Source organism: Acartia tonsa, chromosome 4 (genome assembly GCF_053477335.1).
Source record: "Acartia tonsa isolate MP-2025a chromosome 4, ASM5347733v1, whole genome shotgun sequence".
Taxonomy (NCBI): Eukaryota; Metazoa; Arthropoda; class Copepoda; order Calanoida; family Acartiidae; genus Acartia; species Acartia tonsa.
This window is the reverse complement of record NC_137263.1, coordinates 18,758,373-18,783,991: the sequence shown is the minus strand read 5'-3', so window position 1 is coordinate 18,783,991 and position 25,619 is coordinate 18,758,373. Positions and strand designations below refer to the sequence as shown.

The 25,619-nt window shown below is 34.0% G+C and overlaps 1 protein-coding gene across 1 annotated transcript in view; it reads right to left on the bottom strand.

Annotated features, from left to right (window-relative positions):
• Positions 1 to 1,466: 1,466 nt before the first annotated feature.
• The window catches only part of LOC145318028 (uncharacterized), a 41,893-nt gene continuing 17,740 nt past the window's right edge, over positions 1,467 to 25,619 (bottom strand). The window contains exons 2-10 of the mRNA XM_080159341.1: positions 13,508 to 14,696; positions 13,082 to 13,193; positions 12,439 to 12,531; positions 10,457 to 10,512; positions 10,035 to 10,137; positions 4,592 to 4,877; positions 3,799 to 3,912; positions 3,257 to 3,346; positions 1,467 to 2,738 (exon numbers count right to left, since the gene is read on the bottom strand). Coding sequence (XP_080015467.1) covers positions 2,689 to 2,738; positions 3,257 to 3,346; positions 3,799 to 3,912; positions 4,592 to 4,877; positions 10,035 to 10,137; positions 10,457 to 10,512; positions 12,439 to 12,531; positions 13,082 to 13,193; positions 13,508 to 14,696 — 2,093 coding nt within the window. The 3' untranslated portion in view covers positions 1,467 to 2,688. The remainder of the gene's footprint in view (positions 2,739 to 3,256; positions 3,347 to 3,798; positions 3,913 to 4,591; positions 4,878 to 10,034; positions 10,138 to 10,456; positions 10,513 to 12,438; positions 12,532 to 13,081; positions 13,194 to 13,507; positions 14,697 to 25,619) is intronic.

The window sequence follows — 25,619 nt, the reverse complement described above, 5'->3', positions numbered from 1 at the left end:
ATATCATACTTAAAGCGTCATCATCATTGCCATTTCCAACTAAGTTCCTTCTACCCTCTATGGGGTTTCGCTACAGAAGGGGTTGGTGTTCGCCCCCAGGAAAACGCCAATTGGTGAATATTAGGAAAAGTAACAGACAACCAACCCTTTGATTGCACGACCTTTGTCTGCTAAGTTTAACTTTGCATTATAATTAACTATTAATGTCGTGCACCTGACATAGTAGCAGTAGGAACCAATTTAACTTCTTTGGTTATGATGCGGTGCTAAGCCGAGATTCGAACCTATCACCTCCCCGACGACGAGCGGATGCGCTACGTGTTGATCCACCTTTATACCAACCTTAAAATTTAAAGCAAGGACGTCCCTGAGCTTACAATCCAAATATTAATTAGTTGCCGAGAAATCGATTAGGAACGAATCAACGCAAGAATTTTACTTGGTACTACAGATTATTATAAAAGAAGGTTTTGAGTTTCCTTTTTGAAGCTTTTATTTTACATAAATGAAACACAGTTTTGATAATCCAGTATCATAAAGTTTTCAATGATTCTATACATGATCAATTTAAAATAGAATGATTATAGTTCAACTCACACTCACACTACTACAAGCTCTTTTATTCAATTATTAGAAGGATGGCATCATTTATCTATCTATCTAGGATTTTCAGGGATGAATGGAAGCGAAACTTAAAACTTTAGTGTTTCTCCTCCCCTTTTCCAAAGAAATACAAATGTAAAAGCAATAATGTTGATGCTAAAAAGTTATGGTAGCTTTTATACACTTAAGTCAGGCAGCTGATAAAAAAATACTTGCCTTAAATATTATTATTTTTGTTACAATTCCTTCATAAAACATCAAAAAGTGGCTGGAAATTATTAATATTACAATTTACACATTTATGTATCTTTATAACGTATGTAGTTTAGAAGATTTTTAGTGAAACACCCTGAACAGCCATTTTATTGTTTTTTAAAAATCCATCTCTTATTTTTAAATATAGGAATGTTTAATCAAAAATGTAAAGCCTTTAATGAAAATATTAATAAGAGAAAAGCATTTTTTGTCAGCTGCCCGACCAAGAGAGATAAATAAATGATGTTTTTTTGTAATGAAGCTCTTTTTATACTTTGGTGCTGCTGCTGATTTGGAATATATCATTTACAAATGGAAGTAAATAATGTTAAAATCTGGGCTCGGCAGCCGCGACTTGGCCTCAACTGTAAAGCCGTTTAGATGCTTTCAGATGAGGATTTGCCATATTTAGGTCAGGTTTAGACTTTCAGCTGATATTTCAAATTGTAAAAGGTTGATTTCCCTGAGACTTATAGGCGGCTGCCGAGCCCTTTAAAAATAAGTTCTGATTTAGATGCCTAACCTCAATGGGGCTCGAGAAAAATTCATAGATTTTTCCAGAGTAAACTTTTCTTTAGATTTTTAACTATATCATTATTATACTTCCATTTGTAAACAAATATATATCATAAACCAAGGAGTATTAAACCATATTTACAAAAGAAAAACTACAAGCATAAAAGATAATGTTTTTTATTTCTTCATTTTAGATAAAAAAGTAAGAGTTTAATTTAAGCGTTTACCAAAAAAAATCCTAAAATTTGAATTTGATTTTAGCTTTTAATAATTCATGATCGGGGGGCGCTTAAAACTTGTGCATTCTTTTACTTAAGAAAGACTAATTTTAACTATTATTAATTTATAATTTTGCATAGTGCAGTTAGCTCGAGATTAAAAGCTTATCTGAATAGTTATTTTATCGTATTATAGACAGCATTCCGCGGATAGTAAATTGAAAATTATCAGATTAATTTCGGTTTTGTTAGCCCTAGGGGTCGAAGGCCTGGGCTGACAACTTTGGTATTGATATTATGATTTTTCACTTTATAATTCGTAGAAAATTGTCTAGAATACGATATGATACATCATAATTTAGTATAGCTTACTACCGGTTCTAATCCAGCGGATATCAACTGGTTTCGAAGCCATACTGGAACTTAATTTACAAATAACACTAGAAATTCTAACAACAAACATTCAAATAATATAACACAAAAGAAAATAAAAAAATGCTTTAAAGAAAATAAAATTCTTATATTCATAATAATAAAATAGACTAGCAAATCTCAATTAAGTTCGATAGACAATTTTAAAACAAAGTTCTAAACAAAACAACATTTAAACGTCTTTTTTAGGCTCAGAACAGAAATCACTTGTTATTATATACAGGCCTTTTATTAGGAAGAATATTGGGTTGTCGTTTGTTTTTTTTTATCTTTTTTGGGCAAAAAAATTACAGACTTTTCTGCTTATTATATATACATAAAACTTTTTTATACAGTATAATTTTTACTATTTAGGCACTTTGGTTACAATAAGTTTTGATTATTTATTATCCACAGCCACTAAAAGAGTATTTTAGCACAGTTTTTTTTCATGATTATAAAATTTCTATACATATTTCTATTTATTTATGGACGGAAGACAAATTTAGTTTCAAATGGCACGACAAGGTTTTAAACAAAAAAAATTATATACATTTTCAAGCCCCTGACCAAAATTATGTAATGATCATTGCATGAAAGAAATTTTTCAATGAAATTAAATTTTAATTCGTTCAGTATATTATGGTTTCCAGGACTAGGTTATCGGCTGATTGTCTGTTGGGGGTTATTGATGATGAATATTGAATTGATCTCCAGATAAACCATACATATCGTCTATAATAAAGAAGTTATATTAATTTTATGAAAATTTGTTAAAAAAATATAATCGAAAATAGTTTTTTTTCTTAAGCCACCTTAGATTAAGTGATTAAAAAAGGTTTGGTTTAGTTTCACGGTATATTTCTGATAGCAGATAAGTAATACTTTATTCATAAAAATAAAGTCATCTTTAAAAACTATCAGGGAAAAATTCAACTTAGAAGTATGGACGGACAGACAGATAGACAATGCAAGTAATAGACTAGTTTCGCTACCAATAATAGTGTTTTTTTTCAGGGAGGAAGGTGGGACATTGGGCTGTTTATTACAATAGTCCCCAATGTTTGTTATAACATTTTTTATTCGTTGTCTTAAAAATTTGGTGACTTATTGCAATTTTGATTGGTTAGTTGAAAAAGTTGAATGTCTAAACGTTCCAAACACTAATTTTAATCTACATAAGGGATCATTCTGAATGTACACCAATTTATCGGCCATTGTCTTATCCCTTAAGATCCCTGGTTTTTATTTACCTGTTTGTTCAAGACGAATAGGCACAGCATCATATGGAAGACTTGATTCCCCCTCCACACTATCCAAGGAATCAGGCTGGCGGGATACAACTAAAACATTAATAATTTAGGTGATTTCTCTCACAGAACCCCCCCCCCCCCCCTTATTTTAAATATATTGGAAATATGGGAGGGGTTGAATTATCCTCCACTCTATCTAAAGAATTAGGCTGGCGGGATACAACTAAAATTTTCAGAATTTTAATCGGTTTCCCTCGAAGTGCCTATTAGTGTACAGAACCTCCCCCATCTGTATTTTTAAAATACAGGAAGTTTATTTTTCGTTTGTTTGTTTATTAATCCCCATCTCTACAACTTTTCAGAATGATTCTTCATTGCTTAACTTTTCTGTCAAACATCAGTGCTGTTACCAAAGAAGATAAATTATTCTTTGGTAAATTATCAAATTTATTTTTTAGCCATCTACAAGTTTCAGTTTATTAGAGTACATGATAATTTGGTTTAAGATCCAAGTAATAGTAGATCCATTTTGATTGACTCACCTTTTCTGTAATGTTGAAATGCATCAGGATGTCTGTATATCTGCATAGATGGTTCGGTGATACCATGCTGGTCCAGTCCTGTGGCCGTCAGGCTTCCGGAATCAACATCCAATCCTGAAATAATAGGTAATAAAGTGTATTGAGACAGGGATCTAAAGGTATAAGACAATGGCTGTTCAATTGATTTTCATCCCCCAAATCCACAAATTATCCCGTCTGTAGATTAAAAATATGATTAACACGTTTGAAAAAATTCAACTAACTTAACCAACTAATCAAAATTCACCAAAGTCCCCTCTCTCTCTTTGGTATTAAGATGTGGCAAATTTTCAGCATGGGCGTACTTTCGAAGGGTGGCATTTGTCTCCCAACCCTAGCGTCTAAAATTGACCCCTTTTGACAAAGAGCTTTGCACGCCTATGCATATCCAATTTAAACTAACTCAATCAATCAAAACAGTTTCTGTTAATGCTTAAGAAATCATATGGAAAATCACAAAACAGTTAGGTAAACCTATCTACTAAAGTAGGACGACCAATGTCATCCTGTTAAATTAAGTAGTAAGGTTTTTTGCCTGAAGCTTAAGATTTCAATAAATACTGAATCGATCGTGTTCTCCATTTGAGGGAAGCTACTCTAAGTTCCCTGGATGGTTTAAGGCTTCTCATATTTAGAGTCTTAGAATGGTTTCAGGCTACTTTTTGTTGCCATTCCCTACTCCTTCAAATACATCGCCCCGTAGATGCTAGAGGTGCATCCGCTAGTACTTTTTTATATATGAAAAAATAATTACCTTGTAAAATAATTTGTTGATCAGCAGCACCGTCTTGTTGAGTCCATAGTTGTTGTTGTTCACACTTGACACCCCTGTCTATATACACACGATACTGGTCCTGATGTTCTTCCCTTATACTGTGCTCACGGTAGATCTTAATCTGATCATTCTCCTCCTTGGTGTGCTCCCGCTGCACCTTGTACTGGTCCTGCTCCTCCTTGCTGTGGTTCTTCACGTGCTTCCGCAGGCTGCTCGGGTCCGTGTACTTCTTGTAACACCCAGGTACCTCGCATTTGTAGGGTCTCTGGGAAAAAATAAAGATTTATAAATATCATTAAAAAAATAATTTATAAAAGAAAATTAATACTTTTAATATAGAAAATTCTAGTTATTCTTTTTTTGCCATAAATGGATATAAGTTATACGTGGATATATTTACTCACAAGGGAAAATTTGTCTTCAATTCAGCTTGCTAATATGGACCTCATTTATTGGTCTGTTCGTTCATACAGTACTAGAGGATTGGGGTATCGTTATTTTAGCCAGCAGCAAGTATCTCTTTATCAGAGTACATAAAAATGTTGTGTAACATCCAAGTTATAATATATCGATTGTGCCATATCACTGTTACTTTGAAATTATTTGAATTATTAAAATTCTTATGAAATCTAAGGTGTAAGTTTGAAGGACAAATGATATAAATTGTAACTTAACACTTAATAGGCACAAGGACTCTAGCTTCTTATAAAAGCGGGAAGTTTGTAAATATTTTACTCAACACACTAAATCATTACAATTTTCATGAGAAATACGCATTTTATAAGGCACACAAAACGCTCTAATTTTCGTTCTATTTAACGTAATTTTGTAATTTTTTTTGCTGGTTATTTCATTTTACATATACTTTTATCATTTTATCAAAAAAAAATTTATCTTTTTTCATCATTTTTTGGAGAAATTAATGCTTAAACTAAGGGTATCTTTAAACGCAAAATTGACGCACTTAGAATAAAAAATGCGTATTGAGTACAAAGGGGGGATAATTTCAAGTCATGCATGTTCCAAAGATATCTTTTTTTCCATAAAATTTTAATGTTTAGTCCACCGGAGATTACCCTGAAAATCATATATCAATTTAGGAAGGTAATTTTTGTAGAATAGTTACTGAATTTACAACTTTATGTACACTAAAAGTATAGTTAAGATCAAAGGCGTGCAAAAGATTGGTGTAGGGGTTGTTTACACCACCCTTGTAAAATTAAGGGGGATGGATACACCTCCCTAGGTGTCCACCCATGTCCACCCTCTTGACAAGAGCCTACACCCTCAGATACACCCCTCTATAAATTCCAAGGGGGTGTAAAGGAAATAAATTTACACCCCTTAAAATAAAGAGTGGGGGGGGGGGGGAGGTGTTTAAGGCGGGTGTTTAAAATTAAGCCACTGATTTAGATAATTCTATGCTATCTATTTTTAGATAAATTAATCATTAATTTCCAGACTTAACTAAAAAAAATCTTGCAATATTCTGTACAACTGTACTGTACAAATTTTTATCAGTAAATAAAAGTGATTGACACAAGAAGGAGCTCTCATACATATGTAATTAAACCACAGTTAATACCTCTAAAGATCTTGATTGATATATATTTATAACTTTTAATATTGTTTACAATAGTGATTAAAGTTAATGTTGGGGAGGGAGATATTTCCCAATCCTCTTTTTAAAGTTTGTAAAAATGTATTACTTATGTAATGAAGTTTTGGTGACATACTTAAATAAACTATCCTTGATTTTGGTTAAAGGGAGCTGTTAAAAGTTGTAAAAGTCAAAAAATTTAGGTGGTTATAAATTAATGGAATATAACCTGATATTATTATCATTTATGTACAAAAAGATTATAGATACAGTATTACACTTTTTTTCATAAGTAAATTGGATAATTTTTTTTATTTTTTATTGCAACACAAGGTTATTTGTTTATCTCCAGGTTCAAGATTCAACATTATTATTAGTTAAATCTAATTTTCTATTGAAACAAGCATTCAACAATTTTTACAGTATTATCGATTTTAATATGAATTATTAAATATGTATTATTAACCCTTAACAGTCGGGCCCCTTGCCGCACCTTAATCGGTTGGTGATGGGGTGGGCGTTCAACGCTCCCCCCCTATTATCTCAGTTCCTATTAGACCTAGAGGGCTAAATCTTTTTTGTGCAAGTCCCCTGTTTGATAATAAATTTCCGACCTTTTATAAGTCAAAGTCAATTTTTGCTTAGTTCACCTTTTTATTTACCAACCTTTTTTACTTAAAAATTTTAAACGGCTGTAATTTTCTTATTTTTGAAGCTAGAAGAACAATTTTTTTACAGAAAATGTTTATCTTTAAGTAAATTTTATATTAGAAATATCAAATATAAATTTCAGCGGCCGCAGCAGGCGGTCAGCAGGGAAAACGGCTGCGGATCTCTATGAAATTTAGATATGTTATGTTGACATAAAAGAAAATCTTACGTTTAAAAGGGGGACGTAACTGAAGCTTTTTTGATGCTGGGGGGGGGGGGGGGGGGTTCTCCGGAACCACTTGATGAACCATGCAAATTTTTTGGACTTAAGCTTTTAGGGGTATGAACATCTTATGGTTTCAAAGTCAACCCCCTACCCCCATCCCCTAGCCCCCTGGGGCTCAAAACCCCCCTAAAAATGAACATAACCTTAATTTTCTCAGAAACCATTTGACCAATAGGGATGATTTCTTAAACTTAAGCTTTTATGGTTATAAACTAACTTCTAGTTTAGAAGTCACCCCCCTGCCGCCTACTCCTAGCCCTCCGGGGCTCAAAAAAACCCTAAAAATGAACCTAACCTTAATTTTCTCAGAAACCATTTGACCAATAGAGATGAATTCAAAAACTTAAGCCTTTATGGTTATAAACTAGCTTTTGGTATAGAAGTCACCCCCCTGCTGCTAACCCCTAGTCCTCCGGGGATCAAAAAAAACCATAAAAATGAACCTAACCTTTATTTTCAAGGGGGTGACTTATAATCTAGGAGTTAGTTTATAATCATAAAAGCTTAAGTTTAAGAAATCATCCCTATTGGTGAAATGGTGTCTGAGAAAAATAAGGTTAGGTTCATTTATAGGATTTTTTAAAGCCCCGGAGGGCTAGGGGTTGGTTGCAGGGGGGTGACTTCTAAACTAGAAGTTAGTTTATAAGCATAAAAGCTTAAGTTTAAAAAATCATCCCTATTGGTCAAATGGTTTCTGAGAAAATTAAGGTTAGGTTCATTTTTAGGTGGGTTTTGAGCCCCGGGGGGCTTGGGGGTGGGGGTAGGGGGGTTGACTTTGAAACCATAATATGTTCATACCCCTAAAAGCTTAAGTCCAAAAAATTTGAACGGTTCATCAAGTGGTTCTGGAGAAAACCCCCCCCCCCCCAGCATCAAAAAAGCTTCAGTTATGTCCCCCTTTTATGTCTCTAAGTCAAAATCAGATGGGTAAGAGGTAAGATTTTAATTGCAATGAACATGATTAATGTTAAAATGCACACTGTATTGTAACTATTGGTGAACTTTAATGATGTCATGCTTATGAAGCCCTAAATAAGATTTCACAAAATCTATTTATCTAACAACTGCAAAATATCCTTAACCTTAAATATCTCAAGGGGACTTGCACAAAATTTTTTAGCTTACTAGCTCTAATAAGAACTGAGATAATAGGGGGGGGGGACGCCCCCCCCCCCCCCGACTGATTAAGGTGCGGTAAGGGGCCCGACCGTAAGGGGTTAATTAAGTAAATCAGTCTGTTAGACCAATGGTAGAAACTCAGCAGATAGACGAGACAGACAGACAGGCAAGAAGAATGATCAAATTACAGTTTGACCATAATAGACAATTCATTAAATAAAATCCAATAGAGAACCTGTGAATGATCAGACAGATGGAGGGATAGACAGACAGACGGACAGACAGACAGTTTTTGAGGCATTAACAAATTAGAATTAGGCTATGCTAGATTATTCATTGAAATCCGAAAAAGAGGCAGTTAGACAGATAGACTGACAAGTGGAGTGACAGACAGACAAAAAAACAGACAGACAGAGGGACAGACAGACAAAGGGGTATTGCCTAAAAACAGTTTGGCTGCTATATGAATCATTAAAACCCACCATAAAAAGAAATTTACATTAGTTTCATTATTTCGATACTCAACGCCCCCCCCCCCCCAACTCAAAGGGGTTTATTATTTCTTAAAACCAATAAGTGACTTCTCAGCATAATAAAATTGAAAATACTTTTTATTTCATCAATTTATCTTAAATAGAACGAAAGTTATAATCATTTTATTGTCTACAAGAAAAATGCTTTGAGTAAAAATCAACCTAATTGTCAGTAAAAACGTCATATTTATGCATATTTACACAGTAAATAAATTTTAAAATTGTATTCTATTGTAATGAATAACTTAAGGGGGTTGTATGAATTATAAAAAACCTTAAAAAAACCTAATTTGGTTAAATTAGTCCACGTAAAGATTGATTTAGTACAGTACGTATGAATAAGTTGTCAATTTCCTGCCAGAGTCCTTGTGTAGGTTAATGTGTAACACGTTAAGATAAGAAATATAAACCCTATAATCGTCAAGTAAACCTCAGATAATCCCCTCTTGTTCTTAACTTTTTAAAAAATGTACAGCCCCTGCGGTAGATCTAACCATCTTCTTGGCTTTCCAGAAACTTATTTAACCTAACCTAAACATTATGTTAATTTTTTTTATAAAACTAAAATTATATAAGTTGGGTGGTAATGTTTTCGGCACCAAAGATTTAAGGAATAATGCCATCTATTTCAAGGACTTCTTAGAAATTAATTATTAACTCTTTTTCTCATTCTTATGTGACATAAGTAATAGGTTAAAGACATTTAAAATGCTCTAAGATTACCAAATATATCATATTTTCAAGGAATGTATCTTTAGTAATATGAATTTTAAAAATGTCTGAACTCATTTTAATATTAATTAAAAAGAAATTACAATTTCGCATAGCAATAAGAAGCAAATATAATGCATCTTGGTCGGACAAACAGACATATGTCCTGATTATAGAACACCTGCGCTATAGAAGCACAACAATCATAGATAGACAAACGGACAAAGTTGAGTTATACAGCAGATATTCGGTGTTCATAAAAAAAAGAGAGGGAGTAAAAAAGGATATGATAAACAATATAAAATCACGAAACTGTTATATTTGATATGTATATAGATGTATTTTTTAGCATGATCGGCAGACCGACAGACAAATTAAATTAGAAAGAGGTATCTTAAACATAATAGCAGTCTATCTTAGATAGTATCCAAGAAAATCAAATTTCCCATTAGCGTTACGGACTAAAATACTGTCAAACAAAGTAAATTATAGAGTAGCTTCGCTACTAAAAAAAGTACTTACCGGGTCCTTGTGTGTTTGCTCGTGTTTAGCTCTATCAGATGAATTTGAGAATTTCTTATTACACATATACTTGCATTGGAAAGGTTTCTCCCCGGTGTGACTCCTGAAATGGTTATAATGTTATGAGAACATCGACATGTCGACAATACGTCAGCCATGACCACTTTTATGTAAAACCATATAGTCGATATAGGGATGTAGAATATATGTGGATATTATGACATGAGAAAAATTGTAGTCAATTTGGGTTGCTATTTCCCTTTTCATTAAATGATCAGATAATTTATCCAGTAGGGGGGGGGGGGGGGGGGTAGAAGAGTTCGTTATTTATAGTCTATCCGTACATTACATTTGTTTTCATTTTTTACTTCGCTACCAATGACCGTACACCAACTCGTCCTTGATAAAAAAAATGTCCTGACCTGACGTGTATCTTGAGATTTTCCAGTCTTGCAAATTTACGATTGCATCCTTCGTGCTGAAAAAGTTAAGATAATTAGTTTAATAAATTTGGGACATTTCTTTATCTGCGGTTGACCTACCCCCCCCCCCCCCTCCCCCTTAATTGTAAAATAGTCAAAATCCCCTAATAACATATCCAATTCCAAAAAATAAGAGATGTCTTGTATAAAATTCCTAAAAATGTAAACGGGAGACATTGGAGGTCAGGAAAATAGCTTGAAACCATCTCAAGATTATTGTAAATCGTTCCTGAAAAATTACAATCCATTCCACGAATTCTGAGATTTTCAGCTTTAGATAAAAAAAACTAGGGTGAGGCGGGGCATTAACGGTAATTTTTTCGGTTTTTTGAAAAAAAAATGGGGTAAATATTAATATTTTTAAATGGGACCAAGACCATTAGAAAGCTTACGGAAAGGACTATCAGGTTCTAATAGGACGTTATCCTAGGACTTTTAGAAGTTTGTCATAATTGGACTCAAAGAAATTACCGATAAATGCCCCATGGTGGGGCATTGTGGGTAACGTCTTTTCAACCTAAAAAAAATCGATGAAAAACGGCCAAACGGCCAGTCAAACATAAATAATCATATTTAGTATAGGTTATAGGGATTATCCACAAAAATTTTCAAAAAGATCGGACTATTCCTTCTATGTCAAAAATCATTTTTTTTTAAAGACGAGAAATTTCAATTTTTTTTTCACAAAAATTTTCTTTAAAAATAAAATTTAAATTTTTTTATATAAAAAAACCTGTTCTATTCACTTTTTGGCCTAATTCTTAAAAAGCCCATGTTGAATTTTAGATTTTACCATAGAAAACCTGAAAATTGATCTTAAAAATCGAATTTGAATTTTTTTTTCGACGTTACCGAAAAATACCCCGCGCGAACTTTGGTCATTTTTGAAAAAAATATTAACTCTACATTTAAGCTCTCAACGGATTTGGAAAGAGCGGGCAATTCTTAGTTCAAAAGGTTTTTCAGGATCTGTTCTAGGTCTTACCAATTTTTGTGTAGGTCGATCTTTATACACCTAGGTGAAAAAATTTTTGGAAAAAAAAATTTTTCGTCCGACTTTGAGACCCAAAAAGTCCCCTTAAAATTTATCTCACTAAAATTTCATTTTATACTTTTTTGTAGGCAATTTAATAAGGAACAAATTTGCTTTTATGTTTTTTTTCTGTCAGTCGATTAGAACATGGAGAAAAATGTCATTTTCTGAAGGTGGGTAAAAAATTACCGGTAATGCCCCTTACCGGTTAATGCCCCGCTTGACCCTAATTACTTTATATCACAAAAAAAGAGTATTTATGGACAAAATTTCATATAATTTATGTTTAATGACAAAAAAAATATCGAAATATAAGATTACTAGCGGCTGCGCCTTTAGCATCTATATCTATATTCGAAGAAATATCTGAGGGCAGAAAATTAAATAGCCTAAAACCATCTCAGGACATATAAGAAGCCACACTGTAAAGAAGAATCATATCGGTTCAGCAGTTACCAAGATCTTTTGCTACAGACACGAAAGACTTACTACTTTATATAATAGGATTAAAATAAATGTATTAAATTAAACAATTAAATATTTTTTTATTTAATCTAAAAATGTGTGTTGTTTAGTGAAAAGCGCAAATAAAATTTAGAATTTTTGAATGCGTAATCAACTGTGAAAAGGAAAATCTACAATTTTTTGCAAAAAAAAATCACACATATTCTTGAAAGCGTAGCTACTCATTAGCCTGCCCGTGCGTAACCTCATTAGATACAGTTCAAAAACAACATTTTATCTTAAAATTCCCTTTAAAACTGTTTAAAACCGTTTAGATCTTTGTCCAAACGTTTTAACTTTGTAATCTACAGAAGGGGTAATTTTTTTATCATCATACCGGCCATTGTCTTATCCCTTTAGCTCCCTGACTTGTCACACTTGTTACCTTGCAATGGTTAGGTTTCTCTCCAGTATGAACCCGAATATGAGTTACAAGCTTGTACTTTGCATTAAATGGTTTGTAACGCCGTGGACAATCCTAAAATTTTTAAATAAAAGATAATTAGAATTATATTGAAAAAACTTTGATAATTTGTAAGGTCTGAAGTAACAAAAAACTCCGTAGCAAAAAATGAAATAATTTAAGAATTGTCATTAATCGCATCGTAATATAGACAGCTTTCCGCGGATATTAAAATAAAAGAATATAAGATTAAAACCAGTTTTGTTAGACCCGACGGACGAACGGATCGGGTTAAATTTCAGAAAATTTTTCTGTAATACATTGTTACACAAGATTTTTCAGAATAGCTATGAACTGGTTCTAATCCAGCGGATATTAATCGGGTTCGAGGCCATACTGGAAAACTTATTACATATATATATATGGAATAATTTAAGTCAGATATAAAAAAAAAATATGCATGGATTCCCTCAACTGTGTAAGTACTTTTATTAATCAAATAAATTAATACAGATTAATGAGACGCCCTGAATATTTATTAAATGCGTGACACATACAAATCATTTCAATGCATGTTTTTTTTTGTATTAATTTACAATTAACTCAAATAATCAATTAAACCTACCTTCCAGTAGCAAGGAAATTCTTCGCATCCCTTTTTATGGTCCATGTGAGCAGTATTGATGTGGTCCACCAGGCTACGGAGGTCATTACAGTCCTTGTTGCAATCTGTCCATCTAGATTAATGGATATATTATTACTTGGATCTTACACCAGTTTTTCAAGACCTCTAATAAAGTTTAACATACACTGGGCTACAATAATGATCCCCCCTTTTTACCCCCTTTACACTATCCCATCCCTTCATACTGGATGAATGAACTGACTAATAAATGTTAGCAAGCTAAATTGACGACAATTTTTCCCCTGTAATAATATCCATGTATTTTCCACACAAATTTTTACATTATAATCACGCAACCTTTCACATTATATATTTATTTTTGAATCACTCCACGAAGGGGTGAAAAAAATGTTTAATTGAAGATACCTGCAAAGTGTAGTCCCGTCCTCCGCCCCCTCCTCACTGGGCTCCTCCTTGATGGACGAGTCTGGTGTATCCGGGGGATCATCCTTCTCCGACAACGGAGTGGAATCGTGACCGCTGGGAGTAAACGGGTTGGAAGAGGTCAGCGGATCTATAACTGGCTGCATCGACTCGTACTGATGATGGTAGGCCTGGGTTTGATGGCAGAGGTATGGAGAGGTCGAGCTGACCTGATAGCTCTGCAGGGAGTGGTCGTAGGAGGATATGGATGGCTGGGTGCTTGCATATGCGTCATGGTGGGGCGAAGAATACCCTGATCTTGGTGGAGTGATGTAGCCATCCTCACTGAGTTGCTGATTGTGGATTGTTGTGTCCATCGAGGCCACTGGTAGGCTATCTGTATGCTGTATGGAGTGGCCAAATCCGCCGATGGCATGATCCATAAATCCAAGTGGTGATGCATGTGGCGAGGTCTCAAGGGAGGAGTGGTTTGTACGGATTTTAGATGAGAATTCTGAGTGCACTGATGACAGGGAGACGCGGGGAGTGTTCAGGTTTGACACAACTGGCGACACATTCATTGGCGAAACAGAAGTTCTGGTTTCATAATGACTGCTGCTGCTGAAAACAGTAGGCTGTTCTTGTGGCTGGCTGGATGGCAAAAGATTCATGTCAAAAGTGTGGAGGCTCCATGGTTCATTTTTAATGACGACAGGACTGCAGGCGCCTGGGTGCACAAATTGATCTGTGTTGGTTGTGCTTGGAAATTGAAAGTAACTGTAGGACGAATTATTGGTCTGCAAACCAAAGTCGGCCGGCGAGGTTGGCGAGGGAAGGGAAAATGTGTGATTTTGTTGGTGTGGCGAGCACAGGGATGGCAGCGGGTGACTGGCAACATGCGGGGAGCAGGGAGAGGACAATGTGTGGAAACTTGTGAAGTGTGGGGGAGAGCACGGGGCTGGAGAACATGGAGACGACAGGTCTGAGTACAGATAATTCTGGTGGGACACACAAGGGTCAAGGCATTCCAGCAACATCTTGTCCTTGCTTTTTGTTGAGTTATCAGCTGTGGATGATAGGAAAGATGTTGTTGTTGTGGTGGGTGTGGGTGTGATAGCAACAGCTGTTGTTGTTGTTGCAGTGATGTGGGAGGCTCGAAATGGTTTTGGTGTTGGTAGATCAACTACTTTACCTGAAATATTTTATTTAATTACAGTTTTAACCTAAACCATTATGAAACAATTCTATGTGTAGTTTTTATTTAAAAAAATATATCTTATTGTATCTAAAATACTTTAAAAAGATTTAAAACTCAAAAAAATCATACTGTCTTAAGATTTAATAAACAAAAACAAAAGGATATTATTGGTTAACTTTAAACCAAATTAATAATACTTCAAAAATAAGTATTTTTTTTGCAATAATTTTTACTAATCTAAATTATCGGATCTACTGCAGTTCACGGTAAAATATTGCTGGTAACAAATATTGCTGAAAATCTATGAATTTTAAAGTCTGCTAGAAATGAAGAAATGTAATACTTATTAGGACTGTCATATAAAGTACACAAAATAAAAAGGTAAACTTTTAGACCATATTTATGAAAAAGCGTTTTTGTGATGATTTCACTACAAAAATAGCTGGGCGAAAATATATTAAATTTCATTTTAAAAAACATCTTTACCTAATATTTTTAAAACTTAACAACTTTTTTTTATATAAATGCAAATGTAAAAAATATTGAGCAATAAATCACAAAGCTATGAGATCATAATTTAGCGTCTCTTGGGTGTGTTGCCAGCAAGAGCGCTTCGAGAGAACTAATAATTTCCTGCTAAATGACTCATTTAATTCTTTTAATTGAATCATTACCACCCTCCCCCTACCCTTCCTTTCTACCCCTATATGTGTCTAGGGGCTCCGACGGAGGTAAATAAGCCCCTCCCATCTCTAAATACTCCGTTCGGAGACATTAGTAGCTAATAACTTCAGGGGAAGAAAAACAGTTGCGCTTATTTCATTTTTTTTTATAGGGGGTGTAAATGCGATTTGAAAAAAATAGGGGTGGCACGTTGCGTCGACCAATGTATGGCGAGTATATTAGGGGAATATTGGGGGGGGGGGGGGGGAGAATATTGAGTTGGGAAATTGTGAAATATTACACGTTGAAGCTGCCCTGATATTTTTAGCCGATTTTTTAATCCTACATATCTGGTTGTCCGTTTTTTAAAAGCGAAGCTTTTCTATAATTAGGGTCGGTCCGTACGTCCGTAACGGATAGCTTTTTCCGTTAATTTAGGCATGTTAGAATTGTACTATCGATTTCAAATTTGACATGGTGATTCCTTTAGTAGTTAGGTACGATTTAGAAAGCGTAGCAACTCTATAATCATTACCAAAATGTCCGTACGTTCATTTTAAACATGTTGATTTTTTTACTTTTTTAACAACAAATTTTTATGTGATCAAATCATCGGATTGATCTGATTTTTTGTATATTGATTCCTGGGACAACAAAGTATAATGTAATAAGCGAAGCAACTCTATAATCAAGCCCTAAAAATGTAAGTATGTCCATAAAAATTATCCTGTATCAAGCAGTTTTACAACAAATTTACTTACAATTTTGCTTTGACTCTTATAAATTTATATTATGATAATTAAGTTCTAACACTATACAAGTGTTAATGTCCGTTTGTCCTACCGTTTCAGTGCTTCGCTTTTATGGATGTTGTCATCCTTGTTTCTTAATAAAGAAGCAGCCTTTAAATAATGTTTTTCTTTAAAAGAATACTGTTTCCAGCAAATTAATTCCATTTGAAATGACTGAAAATTTGGATATTCTGTGGCGTAAAGTTGGCGTAAAACTTATTTTGTGCTTTAACTACTGGGAAGTGGGAGAAAAAGGTGGAAAAAAGGAAGTGGGTTGTTGGTAAATTTTTACTCTAGAATCCTTGCCCCTCACTGTTTGAAGAATTTTAAAATAGTCGAAAAGAAGATTTTTAAAGGAAATATTTAAAGCAAAGTTTAAATACTGTGTTATGTGTCGTTGTGTATTTTAGGTTTATTTTGCTCAAAGAGAAATAGAAAAATAATGTCATACATGTTTTTAGAAAGAACAATTGATTAAATTATCTTTTGAATATGAATATAAGAATAGTTATTTATCGCATCGTATTATAGACAGCTTTCCGCGAATATTAAAATGAAAGATTATAAGATTATATGCTCCCCCCCCCCTCAGGGTAACAAAACTGGTATTAATTTTTATGATTTTACTTATTTAGGTAGAAAATTGTCTATAATACGATGCTGAGAATCGGTTCTAATCCAGCGGATATTAATCGGTTTCGAAGCCATACTCAAAAGAATACTGTAATAGTCCAAAACATTATATGAATTTCCTTATAAATCTTTAAGTGACTGCCAGACAGACCAACTCAGTACCCTTGTGATAGAGTAGTTTCACTACCAGCAAAGCAAATCAAAGCACTATGCCAGAAAAAATATTTTAACCGGTCTAAAAAAGAGGTTAGGGTGGCAGCCAACGAATCTTTAAACATTTATTTTTGATACCTAAATTCAGGATATCATGATGAAATGTCTTGTTTTTATAATTATCAAAATAAAGAAAAGTAATGGATTTATTATTACTTGGATATTACACCAGATTTTCATGTTCTCTAATTAAGTAAAACACGCTGCGGGCTTCCCCCCTTTTACATCCTTCTCCCTGTCCCCTCCTCTCATACTGGATGAACGAGCTGACCAATAAATGAGTAACATGTTAGCAAGCTATATTGACAATTTTCCCCCTGTCATAATATCCATGTTTATTCTACATCCATTAAAAAAGTAAACACAAGAAACTATCTGTGTAACCTAATAGTTTTGTAATTCGGTGTTGTTTCAAAATTGCTCATTTTTGTCCGCGACAGAAAGTTTAAACCTCGTAAAAACAAGTAGCATCATATTCACAAGAAGAAAACAATAAGAAGCCAACATTATCCTAAAATAAAAGTAGCAGGATGTCTCACTGTATGTTTCTGTCTGTTCTTAAGGATCTCACTAGTTGCTGAACCTATATGGTTCTTCATTACAGGGTAGCTTCTCATAGGTTCTAAGATGGTTTATAACTATTTTAGCGTAGGATGACATCACCATACCAAGATAAATCGTCAAAAATACCAAAATATATTTTGAAAAGGACGCTAAGCGGTGCCAGTGTCGTAGAAACATGAAAATGATTCAACTAATCTTAACAAATTATTTCTCAAATTTTAAATATAAAAATTTTAAGTGCTCCTAGAGGTCTCTAGGGGCGTATCCGCTAGTATTTGATAAACAAAGAAAGTGAGTTTGATTTGTAAAATAAATCACTGAACATAAATAATTAAACATATATAAAACAAGGATGACAACATCACTAAAGGCGAAGACGGCAAATAAATAGAATGTTAGAACTCTAAAAGCAGAATATAAATTTAAAAGTCTAAATAAAATTGTATGGAAACGATATCATCATACAAAGTTTGAAATCTATAGGTCAATAGAACATGCCTAAATTAATGATATGAGCTATCTGTTCAATTGTTTTTAGATATTATGTTACATACAATTAAAAACTATACAGCCTTTGATATACAAAGTTTGAGTTCATCTTTGACTACAATGGATATATTATTACTTGGATCTTACACTATATATTTTTGTTTTTTAATAAAGTGAAACACGCAGCAGGCAAAAATAACGAATTACCTTCACTTTTTTACCCCACACCCTTCCCTACTACTGGATGAATGGACTGACTAATAAATGAGTTCCATATTAGCAAGCTGAATTGGCGATAATTTTTCCCCTATCATAATATCCAAGTATATTTTATATCCATTTTGACGACAGTATGAGTTACGGTCTAGTTAAAAATAAAATGAATTCTACACCTGCACTAAATTTAACCCATTTGTAACTTTTTATTATTCTTTTTTTTAACCTACTCAAATATACAACAAGAAAATACAAATACAAAGCTTTTTATAAGATTTTAAGTTAATGTCAATGTACATTGAACATTAAGCCAATAATCCAATGATAAAGTTAACTCTTTTGTTTAATTTAGAAATGTTAGAAACTTGAAGCATGATGATTTCTATTAGGTACTAACGGTTAGGTATGATTTATGAAGCATTGCAACTCTATAATCGTTACCAGAATGTCCGTGAGTCCATTTCAAACATGTTCATTTTTAATTTTTTTGACAGCAATTTTCAATGTAATATGTATAATTATCCTATTGATCTTGTTTTTGGAATTTTAGCAGTATTGCAACAAATTAACTTACAATTTTGTTAGACTTTACAAGTGTTAATGTTCCTATATCTTGCCATTTCAGAGCTTGGCTTTTACGGAAGTTGTCATCCTTGTTAAGTAATTATTCACATAATTTGCTAATTAGACAATAGACATGTTGCAAAGAAATATTAAGCATTGCCTTAACGAGGAAAAATAGTACATAACAATGTCAATTATAGATAAAAAAAACCTTTTTGTAAACTAATTAAGAATAATGGATAAATAAGATTAAAGTGAATTAAATATACATGGTATTTTTAAATCTTAAATAAATGATTTTTTTTTCAGGGGCGATTTGCCCCAAGCTGGGGTGAGTGTGCTCCACTCCTCTTATTTGTTTTTGGTTTAGAAAAATTTAAGAATAAAACTTTTAAGGTATTTTTTTCTTTTTGAGGGGGATGGGACACCCCCATTCCCAAGCTTAAAACCACTACTGGACAAGAAGAATTCCCGGAAGAATAGAGCCCAATCGGTTCAGCGGTGACCAAGATCTTTTATCATACGAGAAAACTGACATTATACTACACTATACAAGAAAATACAACTATAAGATTATACGCAAAAAGGATTACCCAATACACATTAAACATTGTACTACATATATATATTTTAGTTCTACCCAGAGACAAAAAGTAATACGAATATCCTTATATTTATGGATGTAGAATATATTTGGATATCATGACAGGGAAAAATTGTCATCAGTTTAGCTTGCTAACATCGAACTGGTTTATTGGCCAGTTCTTTCATCAGGAGGGGAGGGTTTTGGGTAAAGGGGGTGGAAGGAGAAATCGTTATTTTACATGAAAATCTGGCGCAACATCCAAGTAATAATAAATCCATTATTTTAGTTCTCCCCAGAGACAAAGTATAAATACGACAATTCCTTTGATATTTGCATCTTTGCACTTGTCAATCACTTTTTGTATGATTTGTATGACGTGCATTACACACAATCACCTCATTAGGAAAATTCTGGATTTTAAAAAGTATATATAGTCAAATACCAAATAACAGTGGATTTCTGAACAAAACATTTCAAAGTTATTTTTTCCAGTTCACCCCTTATTCACCATCCTCGTTATTCAATCTTAGGTTGGGTAAGGCTTTTTAGTCACATTTAATTTAATTTAGAAATTAGAAAATCTCACAGGGCTTAAAGAGATACTGCAGGAAATACACCGCTCTAACTTCTGAAAAACTGCCACAAGTAGACCAATACCACAAGTCTCCAGCTTCAATAACAAAAAAGTTATTTGCATCTTGAAATAGCATTTGGAGGCTTCAAATTTTAGGTATTGGGTGTACTTGTGGCAATCTTTCAGCAGTTATAGCGGTGTATTTCCTACAGGCTTCCTTAAAGTATTATTAGTGATAAGATCCCCAAAAGGAATATGGATTCTAGATTTTTGTTAATGTATTTTTATCACTTATCCCTTTTTCTTGAATTATTTGTCAATGTAAGAGGAAATAAACAGGAAAAGAGCTTTCAGGTATTTTGTTTTGCATTTTATAGCATATTTACACTTTTTATAAATAATTCATTTTATCACTAAAGTTTATCCTTACATTACACAAGCGGATTTGTGCCCTGCAGCTAGCGGCTTTGCTTCCAAAAGAGAAAAGGGAGTAAGGGTATTAACATAAAAAAGACTTATATAAAGCTTCCCTGTAATGAACAAACCCGCATTTTCTAATTTCTAAGACCTTACTACTAAATGACGTGTAGTAATAGCAAGAACAAACAGCTAAATATTCTAATAAAGTGTATTAATTCAAGACAAGTTAAACATACAATAATAATATTAAATATAATAGCAAGTATTCACTTTTAGGTTCGTGCCGAGTTGCAGAGCAAAGTCTTGCTCCGAAACGGTTGACACAAGAACTAAAAGCTAATATACAAAATACATATAATGCTCTCAAGTCAGGAAGAAAGGGACTATACATCACATTTCTCCCTGGCTTTAACATGAACATGGATTTCGAAACTGTAACATTTCAGATTGAATATAACAATATGTTTATTACATGTTAATTATCATATATATATTATAAGTAGCATTGAATGCTTATTAAATAGATAATAATTGATCTGGTATGACACCTGCCATATTTTTTATTTATTTTTTTTATTTTATTTCCAGATCTTTAAACACTTCATATACATTTTTTTTATTATTTTGGTTCCTTAGAACTCTTTTGTGTTTTTTTTTATATATTCCTTTTTTCTTTATGTGTTTTTTTTCTTTTTAATATTTTTTTTTTTTAAAAAAACATTGATTAACATATAATCATTGAAAATGCATTGATTAACATATAATGCATTGATTAACATACAAACATTGAAATGCATTGATTAACATAGTTATTATAAATGCATGATATATAAAACACTGATTAACATATACCATCAGATTTAAAAACATGGCATTATAGAGCATTAATATAAAGCATTAATATTGAACCTTTTCGAGACTACTACTGCCTCAACAAATACTTAATACATAAAATTAAATAAAATATGAATTAATACACAGTAAACTATAATTATTACTTTCTTTTTCCAGCTGCTCTGCCTTTCTTGCCAGATTCTTCAATGTCCATAGGCATGATAGCTTCATCATCATTCACTCCAAGTTTTGCGGTCTCATCACACAAGCCGTCTTGAGGCATCCTTGCCTCAGTATCACCAAGCATATGTAAACATCTTTCAAATCCGCTATTAACCGCAACTGAAATCGAGGTTGCAACGCTATCAACCTCCTCCTGATTATCCAAAATCTTTTGATGCTTACGACTAACCTCCTCCCCAAATTTATCAAGCATCATCAATATTCCAGGCGTGTGCTCCATCCTCATTTCCTCCATCGCTTGTTCATCAACACGCCATTGCTGACCTGACAATTCAAGGTCCAGACAAACAGGAATGTTCTGATCCAAAGGCTGATCCTGCTGAACACAAACAGGACCCCCAAACCGAGTAACCAACTTGAAATCACCCTCAAACCACTCATTTACTTTGTGTTCAGGATTAAACTTCCACTCGAGATTGGTTGTCAACAAACTTGTATGAACTTTTCCATCCAACTCCAATCTAAGTTCCTTTACTACATTCTCTAAAGTAGTATCTGGGTCACATAACAATGTCTGCTTGGCTAGAGTTGGACGGAGACGTTTGCAGCGCATCTGCATTTCCCAGGTCAAAACTCTTCCGTCTACTTTATCGTTCACCAAACTACCTGTATATGTAGCACTCACGAGATTTTCAATTATTTCTCTCTGTCCATCCAATCTAACATAACGTATCTCAGCTGGCATCTCTCCACTGGTAATTAAGCTCACCGAATTCACGTTAAAGATGCGGGGAATGAAAACCGATAAGTTCATGTATTCATTCACATGAATAGCGTCAATAAACACTTTAGCACTCAAATCCTGTTCAGACTTTCCTTCCAGCCAATCTTTTTGTAACTCGAACAAAGTTGTGGATGGCATATGTTTCAGAATAAAGGAGACTTTATTCACAACGTCTTTCCAATGTGCCAGGAGCCGGATAGCTGATACAACCTGCGTCTTCAACCGCGCATCAATGCTATTACCCACCGTTCTCAGCACCGTCTGAAGACTCATTCGACCATCTGCAGGTATGACGTCAATTTTGGAAAGTTGATGCCAATCATCTAGTTCCCCCATATGCTTGATTATGGGTAACAATTCTCCCAACGTTTGGCAGCTTTTTCTCTCATCTCCATCCAGGTATTCAATCTTGGCAAGCAACACCAAACTTGGTAACATTTCACAAACAAGCTTGGAGAGAAATATAGTTGCACTCAATTTATTCAAATTATTTGTCTCGTTCCAGGACAGCTTTCTGTTTATAGCTTTAGAATGCTCACCAGCCGCCATCAGGTTTAAGTGTCTTGAGTTCTGGCTGGTAAAGATAGGGATCCTGTCCAAAGCCCAGTCTATTGAGTTGATACATCTCCCCATCTCTAACTGCAACGAAAGCATGTTTATTAAGTTCAATTTAAACCTTGGTTCATTATCAATAAGACGAGCTAAATCTGCAAGTGGCATGTCCTCACTGTTCAAAAACACATTCCTCGTCGATCTGCCCACACTCAACGTCGGCAGCTCGACGCGCGACATTACCAACACCAGCCAAGATGCAGAGTTGCTGACCAACGCAGACACCGGTAGACCAGGTTTGACTTGATTTCCTTCATTGGCAGATTGTTTGTGGCGACCATTTTCTTCGTTGCTCAATAACTTTTGATTCATTGTTGCCGCCGTAACCAACCTGCAAAAATACAATATAATTAAATTTCAGCATAAGAATTTAAAATCTAGCATTAAATTCTTCCTCAGTAAATCTTTTTTTATAACACCATGAGCAACAACAATACAAAACTACCAACATGGGAATTATACCTAACAACAACATTAAAACAATCAATACAAACTTAACAAACAATGGTAGTATATCTTTAAACAAATGTTCTAAACCAAACCAAGAACCTGTAACCTGTTCGAAAAATGACAACTTATGATCAACAAAATCCAACTTAGAAGCTTGTCCATTAAAATCCTCAAAATCCTCTAAGCCCTGATATCTAATAGTCTTATTAAAATCAGCAATAAACACCTTTTCATCATTCAGAAAAATTTTTTGTCCCACATGTTCAGATTTCTCATTGGCAATGTGAAGAATTTCGAGTCCCTGCCCCTGATTCCCAAGGAACAAATTAGCTGTCAACTTCAAAAATACCGGACTTTGCGAGCAATTCAACAATTTTATGTCCTCTACTGTAACAATCATTCTACTATATTCTTGTATTCCAACTGTCTCACCTTTATATTCCACCAACAAATGTCCTACTGCACATCCATAATCCACACCTAACTTTACTGGAATTTCAACCGCTGTACATTTTTCATACTTAGCAATCTCTCCCAGGTATATAATTCTGAACCCATGATGCAACTGTACATTTGATCGAACTTCTGTTTGAGCACATCTAGAAATACTAAAAAATTCCATCATCCTCTCATTCCTTTCTCTACTAGCTAAAAACATAGCATTCAAATCAAACCTGGCTTCCTGTTTTAACAAATCCCCAAAATAACTTCTAACAGCCGCCTTCGGTTCCTCTAAAAACTTGATACCCTCCAATTCTGTTACAAAAATATTAAAATCCAGATGCTGCAAAGTAAGTTTCTCTGTTCCCATAACTTTAACTAAAATATTCCTTTCCGAGTTAGAAACAAAAAGTTGATCATTCCACGTAGTTAAATTGAATGTATCTTGAAAAACTACCTTAAAATTACTGGCCGGTTTTCGTACTACATACGGAAAATAAGGTGAAGTTGATGTTGCCCACAAATGATTTTCTTCAAAGTTCGCCACAATCGTCTTTTTATCATAATCCATAACAACATTTCCCTTGATCAAAACTGGAGTATTTTTTACTAAAATATGCAAAGTCCCAATAGCAAAACCTAAGTTGAACCACATGTTGTGCGCGTATACTCCCAGTGTCTTGCATTGAATGTTTTCACCACCAACATCCCAGAAAGGTGACAATGTTCCATTAACCGTGAAGCTGTGAACAGTTGGCAAGTCTATGTTCACTTTAAAACTAATACCATCATGCTGATACTTGCCAGAATGAAAAACCCTTCTACATTCATCCATACTCAACTCTACCTGTTTTTCATGTGGCACGTCTAATACGTGCACATGACTCGCAGTGCCGCAAAACCAGCGCTCCAACTTTAGCCTAACCTCACAACTAATAGCCTCCGACAGTATAAAATCGGTTTCTGCTAACCCCAGTAATTCCACAGATCTGACCGGTTCCATCCTATCATGCAAACAGGCAGCTGATCTAAGTTCAACATCACTTATTTGAGAACAATCATAAGCCGCTAACCGTGGATCCTGTGACGTATACATACCACCAACAATAATAAAACAATAGGTCTGCATCACAACAACAAATAACAAAATATCCAAGTACCTGACTCCTCTATCATCCTTGGATTTCTTCACAGGTATTGGTCCAGAACGTCCACTTTTTGAACTACAGGCGTCAGGTGACCTCTTTCGCATACCACGATCTCCATCTCATCTATTCCGGTCATGTCTGTCACCACCGCCGCCTCCTCGCTTGTCGTCACTCTCCCGACGGTTATCATGGTAATCTCTTCTCCTGCAAATATTATACAAATTATTACAAATATTATTTTTTAATCAATTTTGCGAGGTTCCTAGTTACTACATCTGCTACAGAATAACGTTCTAATCTGTCTTTATCTCTGTTTTGTCTATCCTCATCCAATTTTTGTAATTGTACTTCATTTGTAGAACCTTTAGGACGACCTTTCACAGGAATAGTTTCAGACATTTTTTGCGATTTTGCATTATCTAACGATCTATCTAATTCATCCTCCTCAACATCCCTACCTCGTTTAACACTTCCCCTTCGTTGTTCCAAGTTTACAATTTTACTTTGAAGTTTTGGAAAAGTGTCCTCTAAAATACTCATTCGAGACTCTAATTCTCTAGCAGATTCCATGTTAATATCCTCTACACCCAAACTGTTGTCTATTAAACTATTATCAGACGCATAATCTCCATGAAAAACACTATCCTTACTAATAGTAGAATATGTAGAGTCTAACTTAGTTTTGTCAGTCGTATCATTCGTATCTACACTTTCAGAAATATGAGTACTTTCCAAAGTATCACTAAGATCCT